General features: G+C 47.7%; 1 protein-coding gene across 1 annotated transcript in view; it reads left to right on the forward strand.

Annotated features, from left to right (window-relative positions):
• Nucleotides 1–980: 980 nt before the first annotated feature.
• Nucleotides 981–22,591, forward strand: part of HS3ST3B1 (heparan sulfate-glucosamine 3-sulfotransferase 3B1) — a 40,741-nt gene continuing 19,130 nt past the window's right edge. Inside the window, 1 exon segment of the mRNA XM_045824488.1 lies at nt 981–2,010. Coding sequence (XP_045680444.1) covers nt 1,451–2,010 — 560 coding nt within the window. The 5' untranslated portion in view covers nt 981–1,450.

A 22,591-nucleotide genomic window follows, 5' to 3' on the forward strand; every position in this document is an offset into this window, starting at 1 on the left:
AGAGACGCGGGGAGAGCGGCTTCCAGTGGACTTTGTTAAATAAATTCAACTCAGTGATCGATCTGCTCCTAGTTTGACTTAAAAAACTGATGGGCAAAACCAACACTTAATAATTAATGTAACAGGTCAGCAAACCACTGTCTCCTAGATGAAGGCGAATGTTGACTATTATTTATTTAAGGAAAAGGGAGGATTAAACATTTTCTTAAACTTAACGTCATTGAAAAACTCCTACCCGGACAAAACTTTCTACACGTGACTTTCACATTCACTTTTCCATCAGGAAACTTTTTTTATACCAGCCTTTATCTCCCTGTTAATTTCTCCACCCCCTTTACCCTCGTCTTTCCCCAGCAGTTTGGGAAACGGGAAGATTTTTTCCCCTGAGGACAGTTTATGCCGATTCCAGCTAACTAACAAGAGAGATAAGCTCCTGGCAAAATAAATAAATAAATAAATAAATAAATAAATAAATAAATAAATAAATCACAGCGATTTCCAAACACGTTTTCTACTTAATTTCCCAAGCCGGTGCTCGTCCCTGGAAGGCCCCACTCTGAGTCCCCCGCTGTTTTGGGAACTGCATGCACAACCCCCTGACTCTCGCCACTCCAACCCGCTCCCTACTGCACCACACACACATCACGAGCCCGCCCGCGAAACAGCTGGATGGGAAATCGCGCGGATCCCGAACTGCACCACTCGGTGGGGTCTGCCCTCTTCCAGACCTGGGTCATCCAGCATCCTTCCTTCCATCTGCTCCAGTCACCAGCCCGGGTCTCAGCACTTTTGATCCCGCCCTTAGCCCCTCGGCCAATAGCAGCTCCAGATCACTCTCCTCCGCCCCAAACTCTTTCCACACCCTCACGTACCGGGAGCTGGTTGGCTGCCGAACCCCTAGCGTAGCGGCATTATTTGCAAGGTGGTCAGGATTTCTGGTAAGTGGAGCGACCTGTCACTCTCAGTGGCTGGGCCCGCCCAATCCACCTCGGTCTCAGACTCTTCCTGCGCACTTCTCCTTCGCAGCCTCTGCGAGGAGGTGCCGGGGCTGCTCAGGCTCAGCTCTCAGGGCAGAGAAGAGGCAGCCCCGGCCAGCGGCCGTACGCATCGTTCGGAGTGGCCAGTACAAGGGAGTGCAGGGTTCTTGTTGGTCCAGAGCCGGGCGTCGCACCGCAGGAGCCGTCCCCAGGCCAGCAGTTGCCGCCACCCGACTTTCATTCCAGTTGCGGTTCCTCCGGGCAACATGTCAAAAGCCGCTGCCGCTACAGCTACCGCCGCCGCCACCTGGGGAAGAGCAGCAGGAGCAGCAACAGTGGCCCCGGTCGTGCGGGTGCAATAAACCCAACCTACGGGCGTCCGGAGGGCCAAAGGACCCTCTCTGCGTGCGCGGCTCGGGCAGGACCAGCGCCATGTGCTGAGCCATGCCCCTCGCCGCGCCCGCGGGCAGCGTATGGGGCAGTGCCTGAGCAGCGGCCGATCCTGCCTCCATGTCCCCAGCCGGCTTCTGCCGCAGCCGCAGCCGCAGCCGCCCCCACCACTGGTGAGGAGGAAGCTCGCTCTGCTCTTCGCCATGCTTTGCATCTGGCTCTACATGTTTCTGTACTCGTGCGCCAGCTCGTGCGCCGCGGCGCCCGGGCTGCTGCTGCTGGGCTCGGGGTCCCGCACCGTCCACGCCTCTCCAGCCCTGGCCCCGGGTCCCGATGGGGCTTTCCCTAGGCTGCCGTTCCAGGCGGCGCCGGTCACCCCGTTGGCTGTGGACAAGGAGAGGGACGAGAGCGCCGCGAGCCAAGAGGAGCAGAGTCCCGAGGCGCCGAACTCCCCCAGCCCCATCTCCAGCTTCTTTAGTGGGTCCGGGAGCAAGCAGCTGCCGCAGGCCATCATCATCGGCGTGAAGAAGGGCGGTACGCGGGCGTTGCTTGAGTTCCTGCGCGTGCATCCCGACGTGCGCGCCGTGGGTGCCGAGCCCCACTTTTTCGACCGTAGCTACGACAAGGGCCTCGCCTGGTACCGGTGAGTTTCCCTGCCAGGGCCAGGGGCAAAGGCGCCAGCTGCTACCCAGACGGGAGAGGAGGGAGACCAGGCGGGTGCTGGGACAGTGACAAGGGTACAGTCTCGGACCACTGGGGGCGGGGAGGGGTAGGGGGAACGAACGCGCGATGCTGGCCCACAGCGCAGTACCCGGTGTGCAGTGGTTCGGGTTGGAGGCTCTTGCTATAACCCATAGAAACTGCTCGGGGAGCTCTGGCAGCTCAGTGTCCCATAGTACCCCAGAATTAATCAATAGAGCCTTCGCAAAGGAGGGACAGCGACTGAGGTGGCGCCCCAGGCAAGAACTCAACCCTGTAACCGTGGCCGTGTCTCAAAGGAATCAATCCAGAGTTGCTTATATTTTATTCCTCTCTGCGTCCGGGACGTTCTGCGCTCCGCCGGCCGCAGTCTCCGCCCTAGACCAACTTCTGGAGCAGCTTCTGCTCCCCAGGTGGGGATGTGGGGGGTGGGAGTGACGGTGCCTTGCTCAGGCCGCGGAGGGTCTGGTCACTAGTTTTGTTACAGTCCTCTTTCTTGCCGGACCCAAACCCAAAGAAGGTCATCCTCGCTTCACTGGAGAGTAGGTCGGGCTGGGAGAGTGAACTGGGAGGGAGGCCGGGCGCCTCCGCCTGGCGGGCGAGTAGGCAGCCGGCGGTGCGCGGCACGCGGCACGGGGATTGTGGAGCGGTGCTGGTCCCTGTCGGGCAAAGGCGCGCACTGCAGCGGGCAGGAGCGCCGCGCGGCTTTGAAGGCTTCCCGGTGCCCTCGGCAGGGCCAGCGGGTTTCCCTCTCACCGGCTTGGGTGCAGGGAGAACAAGGGCAGGAGCGCGCGTATCTGCGGGCCATTTACACATCGGGGCCCAAAGAATATTGAGGGCCCACTGATTAAGAAATGTGGGTTGCCTGGAGATCGAGGCTTCCAGAAACTCCGCCCTCCAGTCGGGTTGGGGGTCCGGGTCCAAAGGCACAGCCGCCCTCAGGTCTTAATCAAGACCTCTGCCCAAAGCTTCCTGCAGCTGCCTGTGTTTGGGTGAGCGGTTGAGTTGACTGAGCTTCCGGTGAGGCGGGGGGGAGTCTGGGGTCCAGCCTTCGGAAACCTCGTAGCCAACCATGGGCCCGGCCCCCGGCCCCCATCCGTTCTATCTGGTCACCCTCCCCGTCGCTCCCCTCGCGCCCCAACTCTTCCAAGTATGACTCAATCTGCTCCCCGGGCACCCCTCCAAACCCTGTAGGCTTCCAAGACGCTGTAGCCTTCGGAAAACCGAAGGGGAGAGTCGAACCGAACTACAGTCATTGCCCTCGTTCCCTCTTTCGGCCCCTGGAGAGGACAGAAGATAAAGCGGGGAGGGGAGGACCCAGCGTATTAAAAACGCTCTCTTCCCAGCCGCCTCCCCCTCTTTTGTCCTTGGTGTTTTGATTGTTAGCAGTTGCCCAAGTCTCGAGGTTTAGCCCGCCGTGGCAGTCACCCTTCCCACCGTCCCCGGGCCGTGGACACCAGCTGCTAAAAATGGGGGCTTTGCAGTCCTGGCTCAGGCAGGTCGCTAAGCCGGGCCGAGTCTGGTTGCTCTCCTCCATGCTACGGAACTGCGTGGTTCTCCGCTGGGCGCCGAGACAGGAGGGCGCTGGAGCGGGCAGGTGCCTGGCGGGCACGTGGGGCCTCTCTAATTGTAAGCTATTGTCATCGATCGTATTGTTGCTGTTACTTCTACCGTCACCACTCCGACTCCTCTTGGGATGCTGATCCCGGGGCTCCGGTGGCAGGCGATCACTCGTGGAACCCACCGCAGGCAGCCCGGAATTTTCTGAGATCAGACGCGCGGGGGCCGGGCTGGGAGGCACTGGCAGAGAACTAACTGAATCTTCCAGGTCAGGCAGTTTTTAAAGCACCTGGGGCAGGCTGTGGAAATCCCCATAGGAAGATTCATGCAATCTCTTAGCCCGCTGCCCTCCACCTGCTACGTTCCTTTTGATTGACTCAAAAACATTGAATAAAGAACGAACGAAATCGCTCTGGAAACCCTTACCGAGAGTCTGCAGAGCGGAGCACAGCCGGGAGTCCAGGGCGGGACAGATGCCCTGGGCCCCCGCAGAGACTGGACTTGGGGGCCGGGACGGAGGAGCCGGTAAGTTAGTGCCTCAGTCTTCTGAGCCACCTCCCTAAAACGAGGAGCCGGGCGGTTCGGGCCGGTAGGCCCGAGGGCCGCGGCCCTGAGGATCGCAAGCACCGCAGCTCACCCCAGACTGCGTTCCCAGCTGCTCCAGAAGCGGCGTGGCCGCTGGGTTAGTAGATTTTTTTTTTAAGGGGAAAAAATTAAAAGCCCTCTGCTTAATTAAAATATTTTGGTTGTCGGAGCAAATGTGTAGACTTACAATTACTTTGAAAGCGGCCGTTTTAACGTTAAACAACCACACCGGAGGAGATGCCTGAGCCAGACCGCTTTTGCTAAAATCCGGTGCGGGGGAACACCCTTTGCCCCCGCCGGGTAGACTACCCCGGTGGGCCCAGCCCCGGTGCTCGCCAGAAGTGCCATCTCCGTTGTATCTCCCCGGAGGTCCGTACAGCAGATTGGAGACGAGCACAAATAATAATTAACCAGAGAGGGTTGCAGTTCAGACACGTGGTTAAAACAAGTCCTCATAACTAGAAAATTGGAGAGAAGGGAGACATTTTGAAAGCATTTAGATATTTTGAAGCCATTAAAAGACTGTGGGCACGGATGGTTGAACCCGAGGGTCAGCATCATAATCCGCAGGAGAAGAAGGTCCTGTCTGTGTTCGTGTGAGTCGTTAACGGGTTTAATCGGTTGGTACACAGTCCTATCAGCGGCCTAACCAGGAGCCCAGGGTCTGGACGGATCCGCACGTCTCGGAAAGTGATCGTCCTTCCTTCCACTTGGCATAAGAGACACCGTCACCAGAACAGGAAGGATTGTGGTGGGATGGAGCCCACCTTGGTGGCGACCCGGAGCTGACCTTACCACTGACCAGAGAGCCGAAGTTTTCTCGCCTGCAAAAATCAAACGCTCCTGTTTGCGAGGCCCCTTTGCGCTGGAACCTGAGTATGTTTTAGTCTGGGATTGAAACTCCTGGATTTGCTTCTCCAGTTCATTACCCAGCCCTCTTTCTCAATCAGGTCTTGCATGCTTAGCACACGAAGTGACATATCAGGACTCTTGGTGAAACTGGCCTTTACCCTCTGTTCCAGGTTGTGATGGTGTTTGAGAACTCTGGGGCCCGGGTTGGGGAGAACCTTGCATAGGCCAGGGTGGAGGAAGTACACACCCTGCACATTTAGGCTCTGAATATTGAATTAAACTTAAATAGGTACATTCTTTAATAAATTTCTTTGTGATTTGATGTAAGTTTGGTAGGTTCCCACAAATTTTGATGACCTCAGTTTGAGAATTAAGTTGGCCAGATGGTGTGATTATTGTTTTTTATTATCATTACTATTACCGTGATGATGATGATGATGATGATGATTGAAATATGCTTAGAGTTACAGGGCAGAAACTCCTTCCCAACCTTGACTCTGCTTTCCGTTTCTGGTTATACAAAAATAAGCTGACACTCTAATTCTGTGGCCACATCAAAAAGAAAATGTAGTGTGTGTGTTTTAATAATGTTGGTAGCTCACATTCTTGAATGTTTTCCCAGTATGCCAAGTACTGTTTCAGATTTTACAGGATTAGCAAATATAATCCTTATTACAAAGCTATGAAGTAGGTACTTTTATAGATGAAAAAACAGGCACAGAGAGGGCCAGGAACTTGCCTAAGATGTCTCAGAAGTGACTAAGCTAAGAGATCATACTAATGCAGGCAGTGGTGCTCCAGAGGTCACTCTGTCCCATGTTTCTTCACTTAAATGACCAAAAACATGATGGTGGTCATATATGAAGAGTTCAAAACTGGGTTTGCTTTAAAAGAGCTTGAGTTTTCTGAGGCACCCCCATGACCTCAGTGTGGATTGCTCACTTTGCCACTCACTGTAAAAGGCGAGTAGCTCCAGAACAGGCCAGCTGCTGTCACCAAAGCTGGTTTATGACAGTTACATCACTGCTGCAGTTTTGCTTCTCAGCCTGAACTGGACAGTTAGACTCAAAGGAGTCATTAGAATGACAAAATATACTTCAGGTATAAAGGCTGAGAAAATAGCGAATGTCCCTATGGAGAAGAGATTTATTCTCTTCCATTTGCCCCCATTTAAGGCTGGGAAGTATGGAGGACACAGGGTTAAAAGAGATGTTCCAAAACCTCTTGGAATGAATTTATTCATTTAAAAGAGGTACCGTGCCCCAGGTCAAGACTGAAAACATCTAACCAGAAGACAATTGGAACTAAAACTTTGAGTAGCTAGTTTTAGAATTAGATTTTAAAACCCAGTAACTTCAGAAAATCTTTCCTTCTGTAAGCTAGTAGCTGAACATAGCACCTTTTCCTACATTTTTAATTTAATAAATGCTGAGAAATCTAATTTCTCACCTATTTTTCTATTCTATTTCTAAAAACTTGATGGCTAAGACTTTCTGTCTTCACTAAAGGAAATTTGAGATAAGATCTGATTGGGGATAATCCTTTTTGAAGTAATTGTACTTTCTCAGCCCTGGAGCTTAAACCAAGTATGTAACTCACTTCAGGCTCCTGGGTAAAGATCAGAATTGTGCATTTATATGCAACAATTTGAAATACGAACCATCATGTTACAAAGCTGTCAAGATTTATTAGCAAGACAGTGTAGCATGTGTTGAACTCTGTTTTTAATTAGGCACCTAAATTAGACCATAAAATGGTTGATTAATCTTTTACAAGTTGAGGAAAAAATATAACATAAATTAGCCTAATCATAAGTGTTTTCCCAGATGCTCTTACTTAATAAAATACTCAATATTTAATATCAGCCTATTTGTTTTAGATGAATAAAATGCTGAAAACTATGAATTTAAATTACACTTATTACCTTCCAAATGATATGTTATCATTGAACAGGTCTTTAAAAATTAGTTTGAGCACATGTCTTAAAAAACTACAATTTGACTAAGCTGACTAAAGTAGACTTTGCCTTCTTAAGAAAGCCTGATTATTGAAAAATTACAATTTAATATTGGCTACTATTTATAAGAGATTTACAGCTAAATTTGTTATTTGAAATTTTAAAGTGGCCTGTCATAGCTTCTGTTTTTCCAGTTTTGTGTTTTATTTTTGGTTGAAGAAATACTTTTAGGTATTTTGAAAAAAAAACTTATTCCAAATGTATATGCTAATTTACCTTTTTGTTTAAAACATGTGGGACATGAGGTTATCTAATTATATAAGATGACCCTTTGAATCACTGAAGTTATTTAGAATTAAAAGTTCACCAGGAATTTAAAATACAAACCTATCAATCAGCTAGTGCTATGAATCAGGGAAATGGCATTTATTCAAAGCTTCAGAGCTGAAATACTACTTGACTAGACTGCTTGCCTCCTGCTTTCTGTCAGTGTTTTCTGAATACTTTATGTTCTCACTCTGTGAACATGGAAATTAAGTTGATTGACATAAGCACAAAATATCCGCTTTGAAGGCAGAGCATAATGAACATTTCTTTTGCTGGGAATATAGTTAGTTTCTGAATAGGGTGCTATCTCTCTCATTTAATAGCCTGTGATTTCAGACACTAAGGGACATTTCATCCTAGACTGTTGGGATAGTCAGGAATCCCAGCAAATTGAATTCCCCAAGCATGTGGCACATTTTCAAGTGTAACAAATACAATATGCTGCCTACCTCAAATGAAACCATTCACCATGATAGAAAAGAAATGAGATACTGATATTTTTTGAAAACTACTTGTAAGTAGAGCATGAAACTTTTAAAAAGTATTTTATATACTACCTGCTAGAACTGTATTTGTCTCAAACAATACCAAAATTAACTAACAACAAATAAAACTGATGTTAGCATATATTGATTTTCTTTCTAATTTTAGATTTGGGGAAAAGTGTACAATGTGAGGATCAATTACCAGCTTAATAACGTGACAATAAATAATTTTCGTTGCAGCCAAGAGGCTCTGTGCTAAAATACTGCCAATGCTAATAACCCTCTCCCCCTATTAATTTTCTTTGTACGTAGATAAAGAGTGATAGTAATTTCTTTCAGGTTATGTCTGAAATTCTAAATTTTTTCTTTAAGTGTCCACTTCTGGGACTTCAAATATATTAAAAACTGGGCCGTTTAAAAAATTTACTTAAGCGTATCATGGATGAAACCTATTTAAATAGCAAAGCCGTACTGACAGAATTTGTTTGCCTCGTGGACAGAGCTGCTTTTCAAAATTATTTGTGAGGATCTGTGCAGAGTTTGTTAAAAAAGACCGCCAGAGAGGAATTTATATGTATGTGTGTACACATTATTATTCACTGTGACTTTAAGTTGATAAGTTAGTTACAGAACAAATAAGCTCTTGGAATAAGTATTTTTCTTGTAAATACGGCAGATGTGTTAAAATAAGACTCTGGATTAACATGACGTTGATTGTGTTTCAGCCTAGGCTAGACTGTTTTTGAGTAGATGTCAGTACTTTTAAATACTTTTGGTCAGAATGTGAATGACCCCGTGTGTTCATCAAGAAACGGGGGAGGGGGGCGGGGGGGGGGTGGCGGCGGAGATGCAGAATAGCCGTTTTCTCCCAAATCCTTGTCCCACACTGCTCCACATGGTCACACTTGCTTAGAAACCCGTAAAATACTGAAAGATTGTTCTGGGCAATATGAGGCTCGGGCAACAAACGGAGAGTGGGGAAAAAATATTGGGGAAGAAAGAGGGAAGCAGCAGGTTTTTCAGGCGCACTCTTGATTTAACGAATGGAGGTCCGAGAAAAGGTGTGCAGGCAGGAGTGTCCAACAGGCCCCAGACAGGCCGCCGAGTAGCCACGTGTCGGTCGCTTTCCGCAGCTGCAGGAGCTTTCGCTCACGGCTCCGGCTCTGGCGGCGGCCACGCGCCGGGCCGAGGAAGTGGCTGCGCGATTGACCAGCCTCGGGGATCAGTCAGCACGGCCCCGGCCTCCGCAGCGCGTGGGGTTGCTGCTACTGGTCAGGGGACCGCTGGGCTCGGGAGACGCTGGGAACAGCTTCCTCGCGTTGGGGGTAGGGCGGGCCAGCGACCGGGTCCTTGCTGCCCCACGGTTCCGGAGATCGCCTGCTGCGCCCACGTGACTAGCTGGTATGGCCGGGTGCTCAGTCCTCACCTGTCCCGCTGAGCCGGGTGCCACAGCCCGGCTCTCACAGTGGGTGGTGCCGACGGGCCTCGGCCTTCCGCTGAATGGCCCGAGGGGCCGCCGGTAAACCAATGGCTTCTGGTCTTCTCCATAGCCCCACCCAGAGGGGCGGGTGGAGCAAGCAGCTCCCGGCCTGGAGGGCACAGGCTTTCCCTGCTGTTCCTAATTGGCCCAGAACTGTTCTCACCTTCGGAGCCATGCTCGTCAGCTAGTCTGCTGTGCTTCCTTCCTTCTTTTCTAAACCCTCCTGCACAAACGTCCCTGCCTTTTGGAGGGAAAGTGTCGCTTGTCTGAAAATTTGCTTCTCTCGGACAGGGCAGTGAGGACTCAAGTTCCCCTCTGATTCGGAAATCGCCGTCGCACTGAGACTCAGTGGCTGGTTCACCTCCCCAGCACTCCAGTCCGCTACCCTTGTGCCCCTCGGGGGCTCACACTCCCTGATGCCTCTCCTTTCCTCAGCGCAATGCCCACAGTCTGCAGCTAACCCCCAACTCAGAGAGGAGAAGCAATAGCTCCTCTTTAGGCAACCTGTAAGCAAGCCTCTTTCTCCTCCCCCAGGGAAGCATTCTCTGGGTCCTGAGGAGCTCAACCTCCCCTAGTTCTCTCTAGAAGGAATGATGGGCTGAAAAGTGCTTCCAGTAAGGATGACAATGAGAATTACTTTTGATGATTGGATGAGGCAGTCTTCTTTTCTGGAAGGTTTTGCAGAGGTTTAGGAGATGACCTGTATTAAAAGGCCAGGAAGCTCACATAGGACCTGCTCGTTGCTGCGGAAGAGGTTGAAACAAAGCAGGATTTGGTCCACACATCCATTAAAGTAAGTCTCCCCCAGGAGACAACACACTGAGCCAACGATTAGAGAACATGTAATTCAGCACCAGACCACTCTGGGTGCCTTCCCCTAGCTGAAAGGACTGTCCTGCCTCCTGGCCTCTCTGGCTGGAAACTCAGCCTGGTTCAACCCAGCCATTCCTCTTGATGTGTGCTGTTCATTAGGTCCCTGGTGCCCTCCTGTCTGATTGTCTCAGAGTCTCCAGCACTTAGCATATGCTGGTGTGCCAGTTAACACAGATACACAAGAAAGTAAACATCCTGTTCCCAGCCAAGAGCTTTTTATAGTAGACCCCAGCAAGTGTGTGTGTGTGTTTTGGGGGGGTTGGTGAGAGTAAGGTAGGGAAGCTGATCATGACTCTGTCATCGACCTGAAATACATAAAGGAAAAAGCGAAAGATGACCATTTTAAGTCTTTTTCTATAGCTAATGAATAAAAATCATTCTTATAAATCATGTTGACCTGTATTTTCACTTCTCTAATAAAGATTTATTACTACTAACTTTTTAAAGTATATGGACTTTATTTTTTTAGAGTAGTTTTAAGTTCACATCAAAATTGAGTGAAAAGACACAGTTCCTTTTTGTACATGCCCTGCCCTCATATATAGGCACAGCCTGCCCCACTATTGACATGCAAGACCAGAGTGGTACATTTGTTACCATTGGTAAACTTACAGTGACATGTCATTATCAGCTAAATTCCATAGTTTACATTAGGGTTCACTCTTGATATTGCATATGTTATGTTTTTTGACCAATGTATAACGGCAAGTATCCTTCATTATAGTCTCATACAGAATAGCTTCACTGTCCTAAACATGCCCTATTCAAGCACTGTTATCAAGAGCTATCAGGTAGCACTTGAGGTCCTAAGGAAGTACAAGAGACATGAACTTGTCTTTGAGGGGCATGTTTTAGTCAGTGAACTAAAACCTACAAGCTCAAAGAGGTCTCAAAGCAATTTAAGCACTGAATTAAAAAAATCATTAGTCCTGCTGAATCACTAATTAACAACCATTTGAAGAAGAGGAAGCATGTGACAAAATTATTAAGTAGTACAAATGAAGAAGTGTGACTTTATATTTTACTTTTCCAAAAACTTCCAAAGAGAGCTAAGGCAATAAGAAGAAGGAGAGGAGATATCAGTTATCTGTTAAGCAGGAGGAAAGTGAGTGAGGGCCTACTGTGTGCAGGCGAGTGGCTGCTGCTGTTTCATCTTACCAGTGGTCCTTTCTGGGTCATTCGCCTGTTTTGCAGAGCAGCAAAGGGAAGCTCAAAGAGGTTGCCTGGGGTCACACAGCTGTAGCTACAGGTGGCTAAGCCTCTTGAGCCTAATGCCTCCCTGAGGGCCCTTCTAATGCCACAACTCAGCATAAAAGTATTCCAAAGGTTGTATTTTTTTCTCTGTTTTCCTGTCATTTCCTTTAGTTCCCCACACTTAGTCCTTAGCTCCCTCTGTTGCAATGATATCTGCATTGATAAGGCTAGCCTTCATCTGGGTCATCCGTGCACCAACTGGTCACTTTGGCATCATCCCTGTTGCCCTTGCTCCTATGATAAAATCTGTACATGTGATGCCTGCTTTGTGACGGCAGCCTCCTTTCATTTCCTCATTTGCCAGCCCATCTCTTCTCTCTCACCTTGAAGCTCCCCACGATGCCCATGCAACCCAGATGTCAGGATCACACCAAAACCCTCAGTGCTCACTCCTCATGGCTCCTTGCCTCCTTAGCTGACACCTAGACACCCTTGCCCCAACCTGTGGAGACACCCTGACTTGTACCATCCCCAGCAGTAATGCAGAAGAAGATCTTGTCGTAGAGTTCACCTGGTCCACCCTGAGTTACATCTTTACCCAGGAACTTCGGTGTTACCCAGCAACTAGCCCTGCTGGTCACCACCCTTGCCCATGTCAGGATCCACAGTGTGCATTGGCCCTTCTGGGTGGCATATGATGCCTTTAAGCACTGGTTCATAGAACTCCCCCTACACAGGGAGAAACTCCAGCTAGATCCTTGCATTTGTAAGAGGACCGCTTTCCCAACCACTTCTTTGCAGCATGGCCATATTTCTACTTCTCCAAAAACTTTCCTCCATCATTTTAAAGAAGTCCTCTCTGTTCTGTGCTATTTGAAGAAAATCCCAGTCATCATATTTTATTTATGTATGTGGCCTGTGGGTTTTTCAGTCAAATTTATATTCACATACCTATAAAAAGTGTGCAGATCAGAAGTATGCAGCCTGATGAATCTTCACAAAGAGAACACACCCATGTAACAGTAGCTCAACAATCCCAAAGCCACTGCCACATTCCCTCCTGGTCACTGTCCTTGTTCCATGGGTTAGCTATGACTAAACTTATTGTAAATGAAATCCAAGAGTAAATATTTGTGTGTTTTTAAAATCATGTAAATTCATTGCCAATATTGACAGATTCAGATATTTCACAAACAAATGCAGATTTTCTGCTTTTTTTAATGAAGGAGCCAACAGCACAAGGCTTACCTTTCTCAAGGAAACAACTGGCTGAGGCTGGAGAGCAGCTGTGCCTGAGAGTGGGCCATATTCTCTTCTGTTTGCCATGGTCCCCACTACTTCTTATTATATCACACTGAGCCAACTTCACTCACTTACTTGTTACTTGCTTAGTCTCAGGTCTGGGTAGATGCCAGACAGGATAGGGGCTACAAACTGTTTTCTTTCTTTTATATTTTTTAATTATTTTTTTAAATTGATTTTGAGAGAGAAAAACATCAATTTGTTGTCCTACTTATTTATGCATTCATTGGTCGATTCTTGTATGTGCCTTGACCAGGAATCAAACCTACAACCTTGGCACATTGGGATGGCTTTAGCCAATGGAGCTACCTGGTTAGGGATATAAACTCTTCTCCGTGCCCCGCCCCCGGCCCCCCCCCCAGCCCACCGCCTTTTTTTTAAAGTATGCATTGTTTCAGGATTGAATTCCCATTTATCATGGACATTCTTGTTAGATTTTGGAATTAGCTTTTTTTCTATTTGACTTATTTTTCATTTTACAACTCTGTAGAGATCTTAGAAGAGGCTGCATGGAGGTCTGGTAACTACATGGCAGTTAAAATTAGAATCGCCGTCTTAAAATCATTTTCATTGACATGTTTGTTGTATTTTTATTTTATTTTACTTTTGGTTTTTTAAACTAGCTCTTCTTCTTTGTGGCCCCCAGTTGGGGTTTGTCTTTTGCTACGGACACTTTGTGAATTTGAGCATTCACTTTGTCTTTGTGGTGTCAACATCCTCAAGTACACAGTGGGCATGGGCCCATCAGTGCTCCCTGAGCCAGTGCTCAGCGAACTCTGGTGCAGGACCACAGTTTTAGTAGTTCATTGTGGACTGATGTGGTGTCCTACTATGGGTGACTTGTACACACCTCGTGCCTTATCCCTCCTGCCACACAATTTGCAGCACCCACACTCATCTGTCCTCTGTCTAATGAGTTCATTGATCAGAGCCTTAGATGTAGGAACAGTGTCAAATTACTTAGGGCAGCATTAGACACTCTCAGGTTTTGTACTTATCTCCCTGAAGACAGTTAGCAGGTAGTCCTTGGATCATGGTTTGAGGAGCACTGTCTCAAGTTTCTTCAGTAAACAGAAAGTTTTTACAAAATTAATAAGTGATTTGTACAAAAAATGGTTCCATCTCAGCATATTAAGAACCCTGAGAAGTACTATAGCTGAAAACAAAACAAAGCTCTGTTTAATTTTGTTAAGGCTTCCCTGTGAGTACAAAATCCTTCTTTCACTCAGTACCTCCTGCTAAGTGAAGGAGTAGTGTTTGTCGGATGCCAGCTGGGGCAGTTTGCAGAGCAGGTCTCCAAGGCTCTTGTGGTTTGAAGAGTCAGACCCCTGGCTCTGTGCTCTGTCTGTCCATGCTTGGAACAGGCATTAGACTCCATACTTCTCCCACTGAAGACGTCGCCACAAACCCAGTGTGCTGGCACCCACCCTTCTCCCAGGATAATTGTGCAAAATGAGTACAGAGGGAGACACAGGGGTTGCAGTAAATCAGGGGCCCAGGCAGAGGCATGGCAGGTGAGAAGGGTGTCAGGTCCCAGCTTGGAGGGCTGTTGAGGAGACTTCCACAGGCTGCTCTGCTCTGAGCAGGCTAATTGCAGGTTCAGCTTTCCCCTGAGAAGCTCATGCCTGCTTTCAAAGGTGGTCGCTCTGTTTCCAAGCTGTTTACAGAGGTAGATGTCTGATGGAGTTGGGAAAGGGTGAAGGTTTGTTCCTCCCTGCCCATCACAGTGTAGCCCTGTGGCCTGTGTATGTTTGATCACAGCACCAACGTGATTCTCACCCTGGACATGATACTGAGGTCTCTGCAAAGTAACTCGAGTGCCACATATAAACATCCTCAGCCTTGAGCTGCAAACCAAGACAATTACCTTTAAAAAAAACCAAAACACACATTTCCCCTTTTTGTGTCTGGGGCCAAGGGGAAACACTTGAAGTGTTCTTTAGTCACACAGCACCGGAAATGAAGGAAACTTTCATATTAGATATCACTGGGAAAGGAGGCGAGTGGAACCTTTTTAGGGAGAGATAAGGGATTCATTTACCTCTTTGTATGAAACTTAAATTACAAAACTACCTGGGTTTCCCTTGCAAGCACTCTAAAGTTGCTATAATAACCTTATTATCTCCTGGCACACTTACCATGGACTCCTCATATTTGGTGAAATCCTAACACCTGTTTGGATGGCCCCTCACCTCTTCCCTGAGCCCCTGCTTCAGGGGAGGTGTTTGGCAAGGGTGTTTCACAGGGCCTGGAGGTGAACAGTTTCACACCAGAATGGGCTCTTCTATTGTGTGTGCTTGACTAGCTTTTCTTTCTTATCGCACTACCCTTCCTATAAAGTTACGTATCTTTTAACAGGATATTTAATACCTACCCTCTCTTTCTATATGGGCCTTGTGAAATTCAGGCAATAACGACACAGCCTTATTGCCAAGTCATGACCAGAGCATCCAGTTGGCACTACTCATGGAATAATGTACTGTTTACCATTCATTCATTCATGATCTGATTTCATCTACCAGACAGTTTTAGAACACCTCAAGTGGGTCAAAGAGTATGAAAGCACTTGGAAAGGAAGATATTAAGCAGTTGTTACAAGCCTCAAGGAGATAATTATCTTGGTCAAGGGGCCGTGGTGAGAAATAAGACAGAACAAAGTGAGAAATTTTGTGGGAGCTGAGAGAAGGGGGCTCAAAGGCGAGGCTACCACTGAGCTGGGCTTTGAAATATGGATGAGTTTTTTAGCCGATTGTCCCAGAAAGAAAATGAAGGTGTTCCAGGCAGCACTGTGGGAAAGGCCTGGAGAGAGGCATGACAGAGCCCTGGGGTTGATGGATGAGAGGAAGTTTTGGAGGTTCAAAGAAGGTGAGCCCAGAGGCCAGCTCAGGGGTTCCATGGCATGTTGAGAGAGGGGCCTTATCTCCTTGACCAAAGGGGGTTTTTGAGGCTAGCGGAGCCTCCTATACCAAAGAAATTCACAGACCTTACATGAATTATGCATTGAAATTCTTCTCATGTATTTTTGAGAAAAATGAAATAAGTGGTGTTTCAAGGTAAAGAAAACAAGAAAAGGTAGAGACTTTTTTTTCTAAGATGTACAACACAGCCCTGCTGAGTGATTTGTGTGTTGCTCTCAGACTTCCAAAACAAGCACTTGCCCTGATAGTGCTCACGAAGGGGGCAAGACACGCTTCCTCACTCCTCATAGGGCCCACACAGCCCTCACCCTGTTGCCTCTGGGTAACTTGGATGATACTGAAAGAACACACACTGTCCCTCTTCAGTTTGAAGTTTTGGGGGAAAGAGAGCCATTCTTCCCCAGCTCCCAGCTAGGCTCCAAATGCCAGATAGCTTCCCAGCCCAATGCTGTGAAGAAACAGATGGCCCAAAGCCTGCAGGCTGAAGCGGGTCAGCCTCCTCTCCTAACCTTCCCCCTCCACCATGGTGCGGGGGTGAGGGGAGGACTGCTGCCTTTCCTGGGGAGGGGCTTCTGAGCCAGCAGAGGAAGAAAGGTGGAGAAGGAACCCACATGAACTTCTCTGGCCCAGCTGGACAGGGTAGGGCAAAGCTTCCCTTCTTATCTCAGAATCCTGAGCAAGTAGAGAGAAACCATGGTTGGCTCATGGTTGCCAGCATTCCCAAAGTGATCTCACTTATTCCCATCATTCACTGTGGAGGAACTCAAGTCTGGAAGCCTTCCATGTTAGAGTGTAAAAGTGATTGCACTTTCTGATCAAGTCGGACTGAGAACTGCATCACCTTGTTCCAGAGCCTACCTCTTTTGAGAAGAGACAGAGATGAGAGGCCAAGAGGTGTTGGGCTCCAGAGAGGACAGCCAGGGGATGCTGGTTAGAGGGCAGGCCCTGTGCACGGGCCCTGTGTCCTCCCCATCTCTCCCCTTGGGTAGAATGGCCAGTCACTCACAGTTATTTTTAGAGTTGTGTTTTCTTCCAGTCCCAGCCGTAAGAGAAACACTGAACAGGCTCATGGCTTCTTTGTGTTCCATAAAATGAGCGTTTGCCAGGGAGCACATGGGCCAGCTTCCTTGAGACAAACTTTCATTCATTTTTAGGACTTTGATCAAAGCCACCTCATCTTACCCAAATGGTGTCTTTTGCGGGTGTCAGCGGGGGGCATGGGAAACGCTCAGGCATGTTGCCTATTGGTGTGCATCCTCTGTGGTTTCTCAGCCCCTAGATGTGGCAAATGGGTCGTAGGTCCCAGAAGCTCATAGTGTGGACCTAGCAGGTAGCTGCAGTGTGGACTGCAGGTAAAGATGCCTGTCAAGTGAGGGTACCAGTCAGGTTCAGTGGTGGGTTTAGGTCCTCAAGGTCGGCCCCACTCATGCTTAACATGGGCACCTCCACAAGAAGAATTCCCCAGCTGCTGGTTGGTTGTCAAGTACATTTGAATTTGTATTTGGTGCTGTTTTGCCTCAATTGTAAAATTATTTGGCTTCTCTCTACTCAGTGGTGTGTGTTGAGAGGACAATCTGAAGGAAACTGGCTTTAGGGACTTTGGGGATTATTATGCACATTAGAATTCAGCAATAGGGGCAGACAAATGGGAAGGAACCCAGCTGATTTTGTTTAGCTCTTGGTATCCCTGTGTTAGAATGTCCACTGGTATCAGCAGACATTGGTTGCACATTGATTTTATCAATTTATTGAGGCTCTGTAGATGCAAAGATTTATTCACTTCACAACTATTCTTGCCTATTTTATTAGCACTGCTCCTGCCCTCCCAATAGAAATGTTGCTTACATTCTATTAGGGGGTGGGCAGGGAGCAAATCAACAAGTAAACTGATGAAAACAGAAGCTCCCCCAGCGATGAGAGCCATGAGTAGAAGTAAAACACAGGGAGGGGATAGAGGGTTATGAGGGAGAGGGCGATGGGAGAAAGGGATCATATTAGGCAGGAGGTCTTTGTAAAGAGCCGATGCTGAGCAGAGGCCTGAAGGAAGAGAAGGGATATATGGGAGTCAAGTGGATCGGATCATGTCTCTATGCGATGACACTGTGACCAGAATGAAGCCGTTGGAGGAAGGGGGGAGGGGAGGGGGCAGAGAGGCTGTTCTGTGTTAGTGTGAAGGGATTCTAGTGTGACTAGAGAGAGAGTGAAAGCTAAGCACAGTAGGTAGGGCATGACACGCAAAGACGAGGAAGTTCAACACATAGAAATATCCCCCAGGAAGGAAGGAGTGGTTAGTGTCTAGGTGGTGATGGGGGGGTCTTCTCTGGGAAGGCTTCTGAGAGGACTTCTGAGTGACACCTGAGCAAGGTTTGACAGACGAATAGGAGTTCATGCAAAGACCAAATGGTGAAAGTATTCTTTTTGGCAGAAGAAATACACATGAAAAGGCAAGGAGGTTTATGTGAAAGAGTGGTGGATGCCTGCCGGGAACAGCCAGCTTCAGCGAGGTTGGACAGCATCAGGGGCTGGTATCTTTTGTGAGGGTGCCTTAATGTCATGACTTCAGAGGGTAACAGTTTATGCTGCACCTTTCTTCCTCTCAAGTATTTCAGCTTGGAAGTGGGATTTATAGGATGCCATTGAATAGCGTTACACAGGAATTGCTTTTGCTGGTGATCAGAAAAGATGCCGCCCAGAAAAAAAAAAAGGCAAGTGCTGGAGATCCTGTCAGGATGTGTTCTGGGACCCACGTCCTCTAAGCTGCTTGCTTTTTGCTTGCCTGGACGGAGCCTTTCATTAGGGTAAAGCCTAAAGCCATGTAATTAGAAATTCCACTTCTCAGCTCTTCGGACCTACAACAAGGAACAGCCCCGTGGACGCTCTGTTTCAGCATTCTTAGAAACTGAGCGGGGCCAGACTGCCAGTGCCAAAATGCCAAACCTGGTAATTAAGAGGTGGCTTTGCAGGCACACACCTGTTCTGAATGTGCAATTAGTGCCTGCTGCCCTTCTTACTGGAGCTTATCCCTCTGTACAGACCATTTGCAGGGGTGGGGTGTGTGTGTGTGTGTGTGTGTGTGTGTGTGTGTGTATCTCCTTTTCTCATTCTTATTGTTCAGAGGAGGAATTGCTGAGAAGGGGTCAGTGTGCAAGACTGGAGGATGGCTCTAGGGAGGGCACCGGTGTGGAGTTTTTCCCCAGGACTGCTCATCACATACTTTCCACTCTACGTTCCTGGTTTACAGCCAGGCTAATTTAATTTCCAGCTGCGAGGCTACTCCTGTATGATGGTAATCTCAACCAGCTAATGAGCTAGAAGAGGAGGCAGCCGATGGGATTGATTCTTGGGGCTCGGTTCAGTGGCTTCATGGTGCTAATTTATCAGCCTGTTTGTTTCTTGGTTGGAGAGTCTTGTTCAGTCTGATCCAGCTTTGTGAATCTCCCTGCTTCTAAAGATGGATTGAGCTGTGACTCCTGGCCTCTGCAAATAGAAAACCAGCTCGCTTTTCTTTTTACACACCTGGTTGATTTAAAGGGAAGAGGGAGGGCTGATGGAGTAGCTGCTATCTGTCCATGGTACCTGTAAAGCACATTTTGAGAAAGTCTGAGTCTCCACTCCAGCTGGGTGTGTGTCCCCAGCAGAGACACACATGGGTGTGCTGTGTGGAACAACGCTGGTCTGTAATATTGACCCTAGGTTTGGGGACAAGTGTTTTCCTCCTGCAGAAGACTGGCAGAGTTGAAAAAAAAGGGCTAATGTATACAAAACACAATAGGAATTAGGGCTATGGTTGGGGAGGGCTAATCTGATGATTTTTGTTTTTGTGCTCATTTGTTTTGGTAGGGTTGAGTGAAAAGTGAGCTCCTGAAATGAGGGTGTAAGGGTTGCAGTGCAGAGAGTGAGACATTTAGTTCCTGCATGCTAAATTAATCTCTCTGTATACATTTGTTTATATATTTATAAAAGTATGTTTGTTTCATTATAACTATACCCCATATAGTACCCCTAAATTAATTTAAAACTAAGTCTTTTTATTTTTGTCAGAAAGGGTGGGAAGATGAAAATCTCATTAGAAAGGAGGCAGGGGATAAGAGATGGAGCTGGTGGGATGGTTGTTGTGTTTGAGCATTTTGATCTTGGAGATTCCTACAGATGTTAAGGAGTAGGATGAACATGATATTCAGAGTTGAACATTCTGGAGTCCAAGTCTTGGCTTTGCCATTGTCCACTATTGATTTGGGGCAACCCTGTCCAACCTCCTCCAGCCTCACTCTTCCCACCTTAAAAATGGAGCAAACACCCCTTGAGAAGGTAGTTGCAGTGAGCTGGTGAGATCCAGGATGTTTGTACTTTCTCTGGACAAAGTACTAGGAGGGTCTTAGAGTTTACTTCATTATGAACAAGGAAGAGAGAGAACTATCTTTTGATACAATGGAAGCTTGTTGGTTCATTACCAATGGCAGACAGTTTTCTGCAGCATGAACTTGGAGCATTGTAGCGGGCAGTGTCTCTGTGGCTTTATAAGACCATATGCAGAACCATTATTACGCCACCATTATTTCAGTGCTTGGCAAAATACAGAGGCATGTGCTGTTTGTAGGTAGTTTAGGCAAAGCGTTTGGGGGTGAGCAGAGCTCAGCGGGCCTAAACATGATGCTGACCTCATCCATGGATGGAGAATGCATGTACACTCTGCTCTGACCTCCTAGGAACCATCTCAGCCAGGCTCTAGGTGGGGGGCGCCCGATGGCCAGGAGTGGCAGATGGCTGCTGGGCCATGTGTGCACGTCAGCTCCAACGAGGGCCTACTCCTTTCCTCAGATTCTCCCTAGTCCCTGAGCAGCATGCCTGTATTGCAGTCAGCAAGGGTTAACAGTCTGCTGTGATATTTAACAAGCCTCGTTTTTGTTCTGAATAAGAGGAGAACCATCTCTCATCAGAGGATGAGGGGGCCCAGGGAAGGGGGTCTTTCCTTGGACAGACACCATGTCTGGCTCATAGAAAGAAACCTCTTGGAATTCTAGATGCATTTATGGAGACGTTTCAAGATCAGTAAGACACCAGCTTTACAGCATCTTTAACAGCCAACTGATTCCCTTTCTCAGTTCCTTACCTGGCAGTCCTGCCTGCCTCCAAGTGACAGTTTAATCTATGTGCATTTCGCAAGCCCAGGACAATAATGGGAGCTGGGTTTGAGCTCACTTCCCCAATGTGCTAATGGGGCAGCAGAGATAGCCCTTGCTCTCTCTTTCACAGGCTGTTTGTTCAGGGGCTCAGTGCTGTGTGCTCCCAGCCCCAAGGTTTTTGGGAATGGACTCACTGGGCAAAGTAGCAGTTTAAGATCTTTATTTGGCTGGGTCAGTGCGTGGAGGACACCCGCTGAGCACCTCGGAGAGCAGCCATTCCTTCTGGCACCCTGCCTCTGGCTGGCCTCTCAGAGCAGTATCCTGTCCCAGCCCAGGCTGACCCAGAACCAGCTTTGCTAGCCCAGGGAATTTTTCCTCCCCTAGGACCTGGTGCTCCCCTTTCTCAGCTTCCATTTGTACTTGTGGACACAAAAACTTAAATCTTCCTTTACGTACAACACGTCCTGGATGAGCACCTAAATCTTGCTGCCAACCTCTCCCCTGAAAACTGGGCAGAACCACAGTTTACATGGCTGAGTCCAGGACTCATTAGTGTGGTGCCCACCATGCACTTTGTGCAGAAACTGAAGGTGGTCCTTGCTCCTACTTCTTTCCTCATGTGTAACCTGTGCCCAGCTGTGCAGTTTTCCTTCCTTCCAAATATTTTTTAAATCAGCTGTCCAGTCACTGTCACTCCCACTCCCTCCTTTCCATTCATATCTCCCAAATGGCACTGACCTAGTATCCACCATTTTTGAAATGGTACTTAGGGTAGTTTTTAAATGATACCTAAAGGACCACAGATATATCAAATGTCAGTGTCCAAGAAGAAAATGAATAGTGGAACTATAAAATGGAGCCAGGAGTTGGCCTAAGAAATGGCTCTCAGATGGCTGGCCATGACCCTCAGCTTCCTGGCAACCCTCAAAAGAAGACTGACCTCAAGTAGCTATCACTATGCAAGGTGCTCAGAAGAAGGTGTGACTGCTCCGGTCCTGAGATGGAGGGCTGGCAGAGAGATAGTGCTGGGCAGTGCCCCTGGTGCGGAGAGCACCCCTCCAGGAAATGCATGGTTCATCCAGCCTTGTGGGTAAAGGATCATTTTCTAAAAGCAAAAGGTAAAATTATGACTCTCATCCAGATATAATAATACAGATTATATTTCCTTAATGATCACATTAAGGATTTTATTTCACTCATTGTTAATGAGAGAATCATTGGTTCAAAGGAGAAGTCAAAAGAATACAAGTTTACTTGAAATAAAGGAATGTGAAGATGAATATAAAAATAGGCAGGAAGCACGTGTTGGGAGGTGGAGAAGCAAGTCTACAAAATCTCCACTCCAAAGCATTTATTTGCATGCCTCTGGTCAAGAATTTTATTGCATTGCTACATTGCTATCTATAATTTACAGAGTTGCAAAATATCTCAAAGGCAGTAAAAGGCCAGAGTCAGATAACCAGAAGGGTCTGCTTTACACAATTCAGGGGTTTCCGGTGGACACATGTAGTAATCTTCTTTTTGCTTATTCCAAATTTCTTTGTACTTTTTTATGTTGGTCTTCAGTAGGCTCGTGAAGTTTCTAATCAGCTAAAAGCCCAAGTCTGTTCTGTCTCTGCTGCTGAGAAGCAATGTCTCCCCCACTCCTAATACATTTTCATGCCACTCACCCTCTCCATTCGATGTGGCTTCTCATTGCCTCCGGGATCAAATTCAAATTCTGTCTTGCATTTGTTCATTTATTCATTCACCCTTTATTCATCTGACAATCATTTATTCCTGCCACAAAGGAAATAAGACACAGTCCAGTCCTCACAGCCTTCCAGGACTGTAGCAGCAGACAGATAATGGCTGCGCTGTGTGTGTGGG

The sequence above is a fragment of the Phyllostomus hastatus genome, unplaced genomic scaffold (assembly GCF_019186645.2).
Source record: "Phyllostomus hastatus isolate PE091 unplaced genomic scaffold, TTU_PhHast_1.1 phas_scaffold_55, whole genome shotgun sequence".
Lineage (NCBI taxonomy): Eukaryota > Metazoa > Chordata > Mammalia > Chiroptera > Phyllostomidae > Phyllostomus > Phyllostomus hastatus.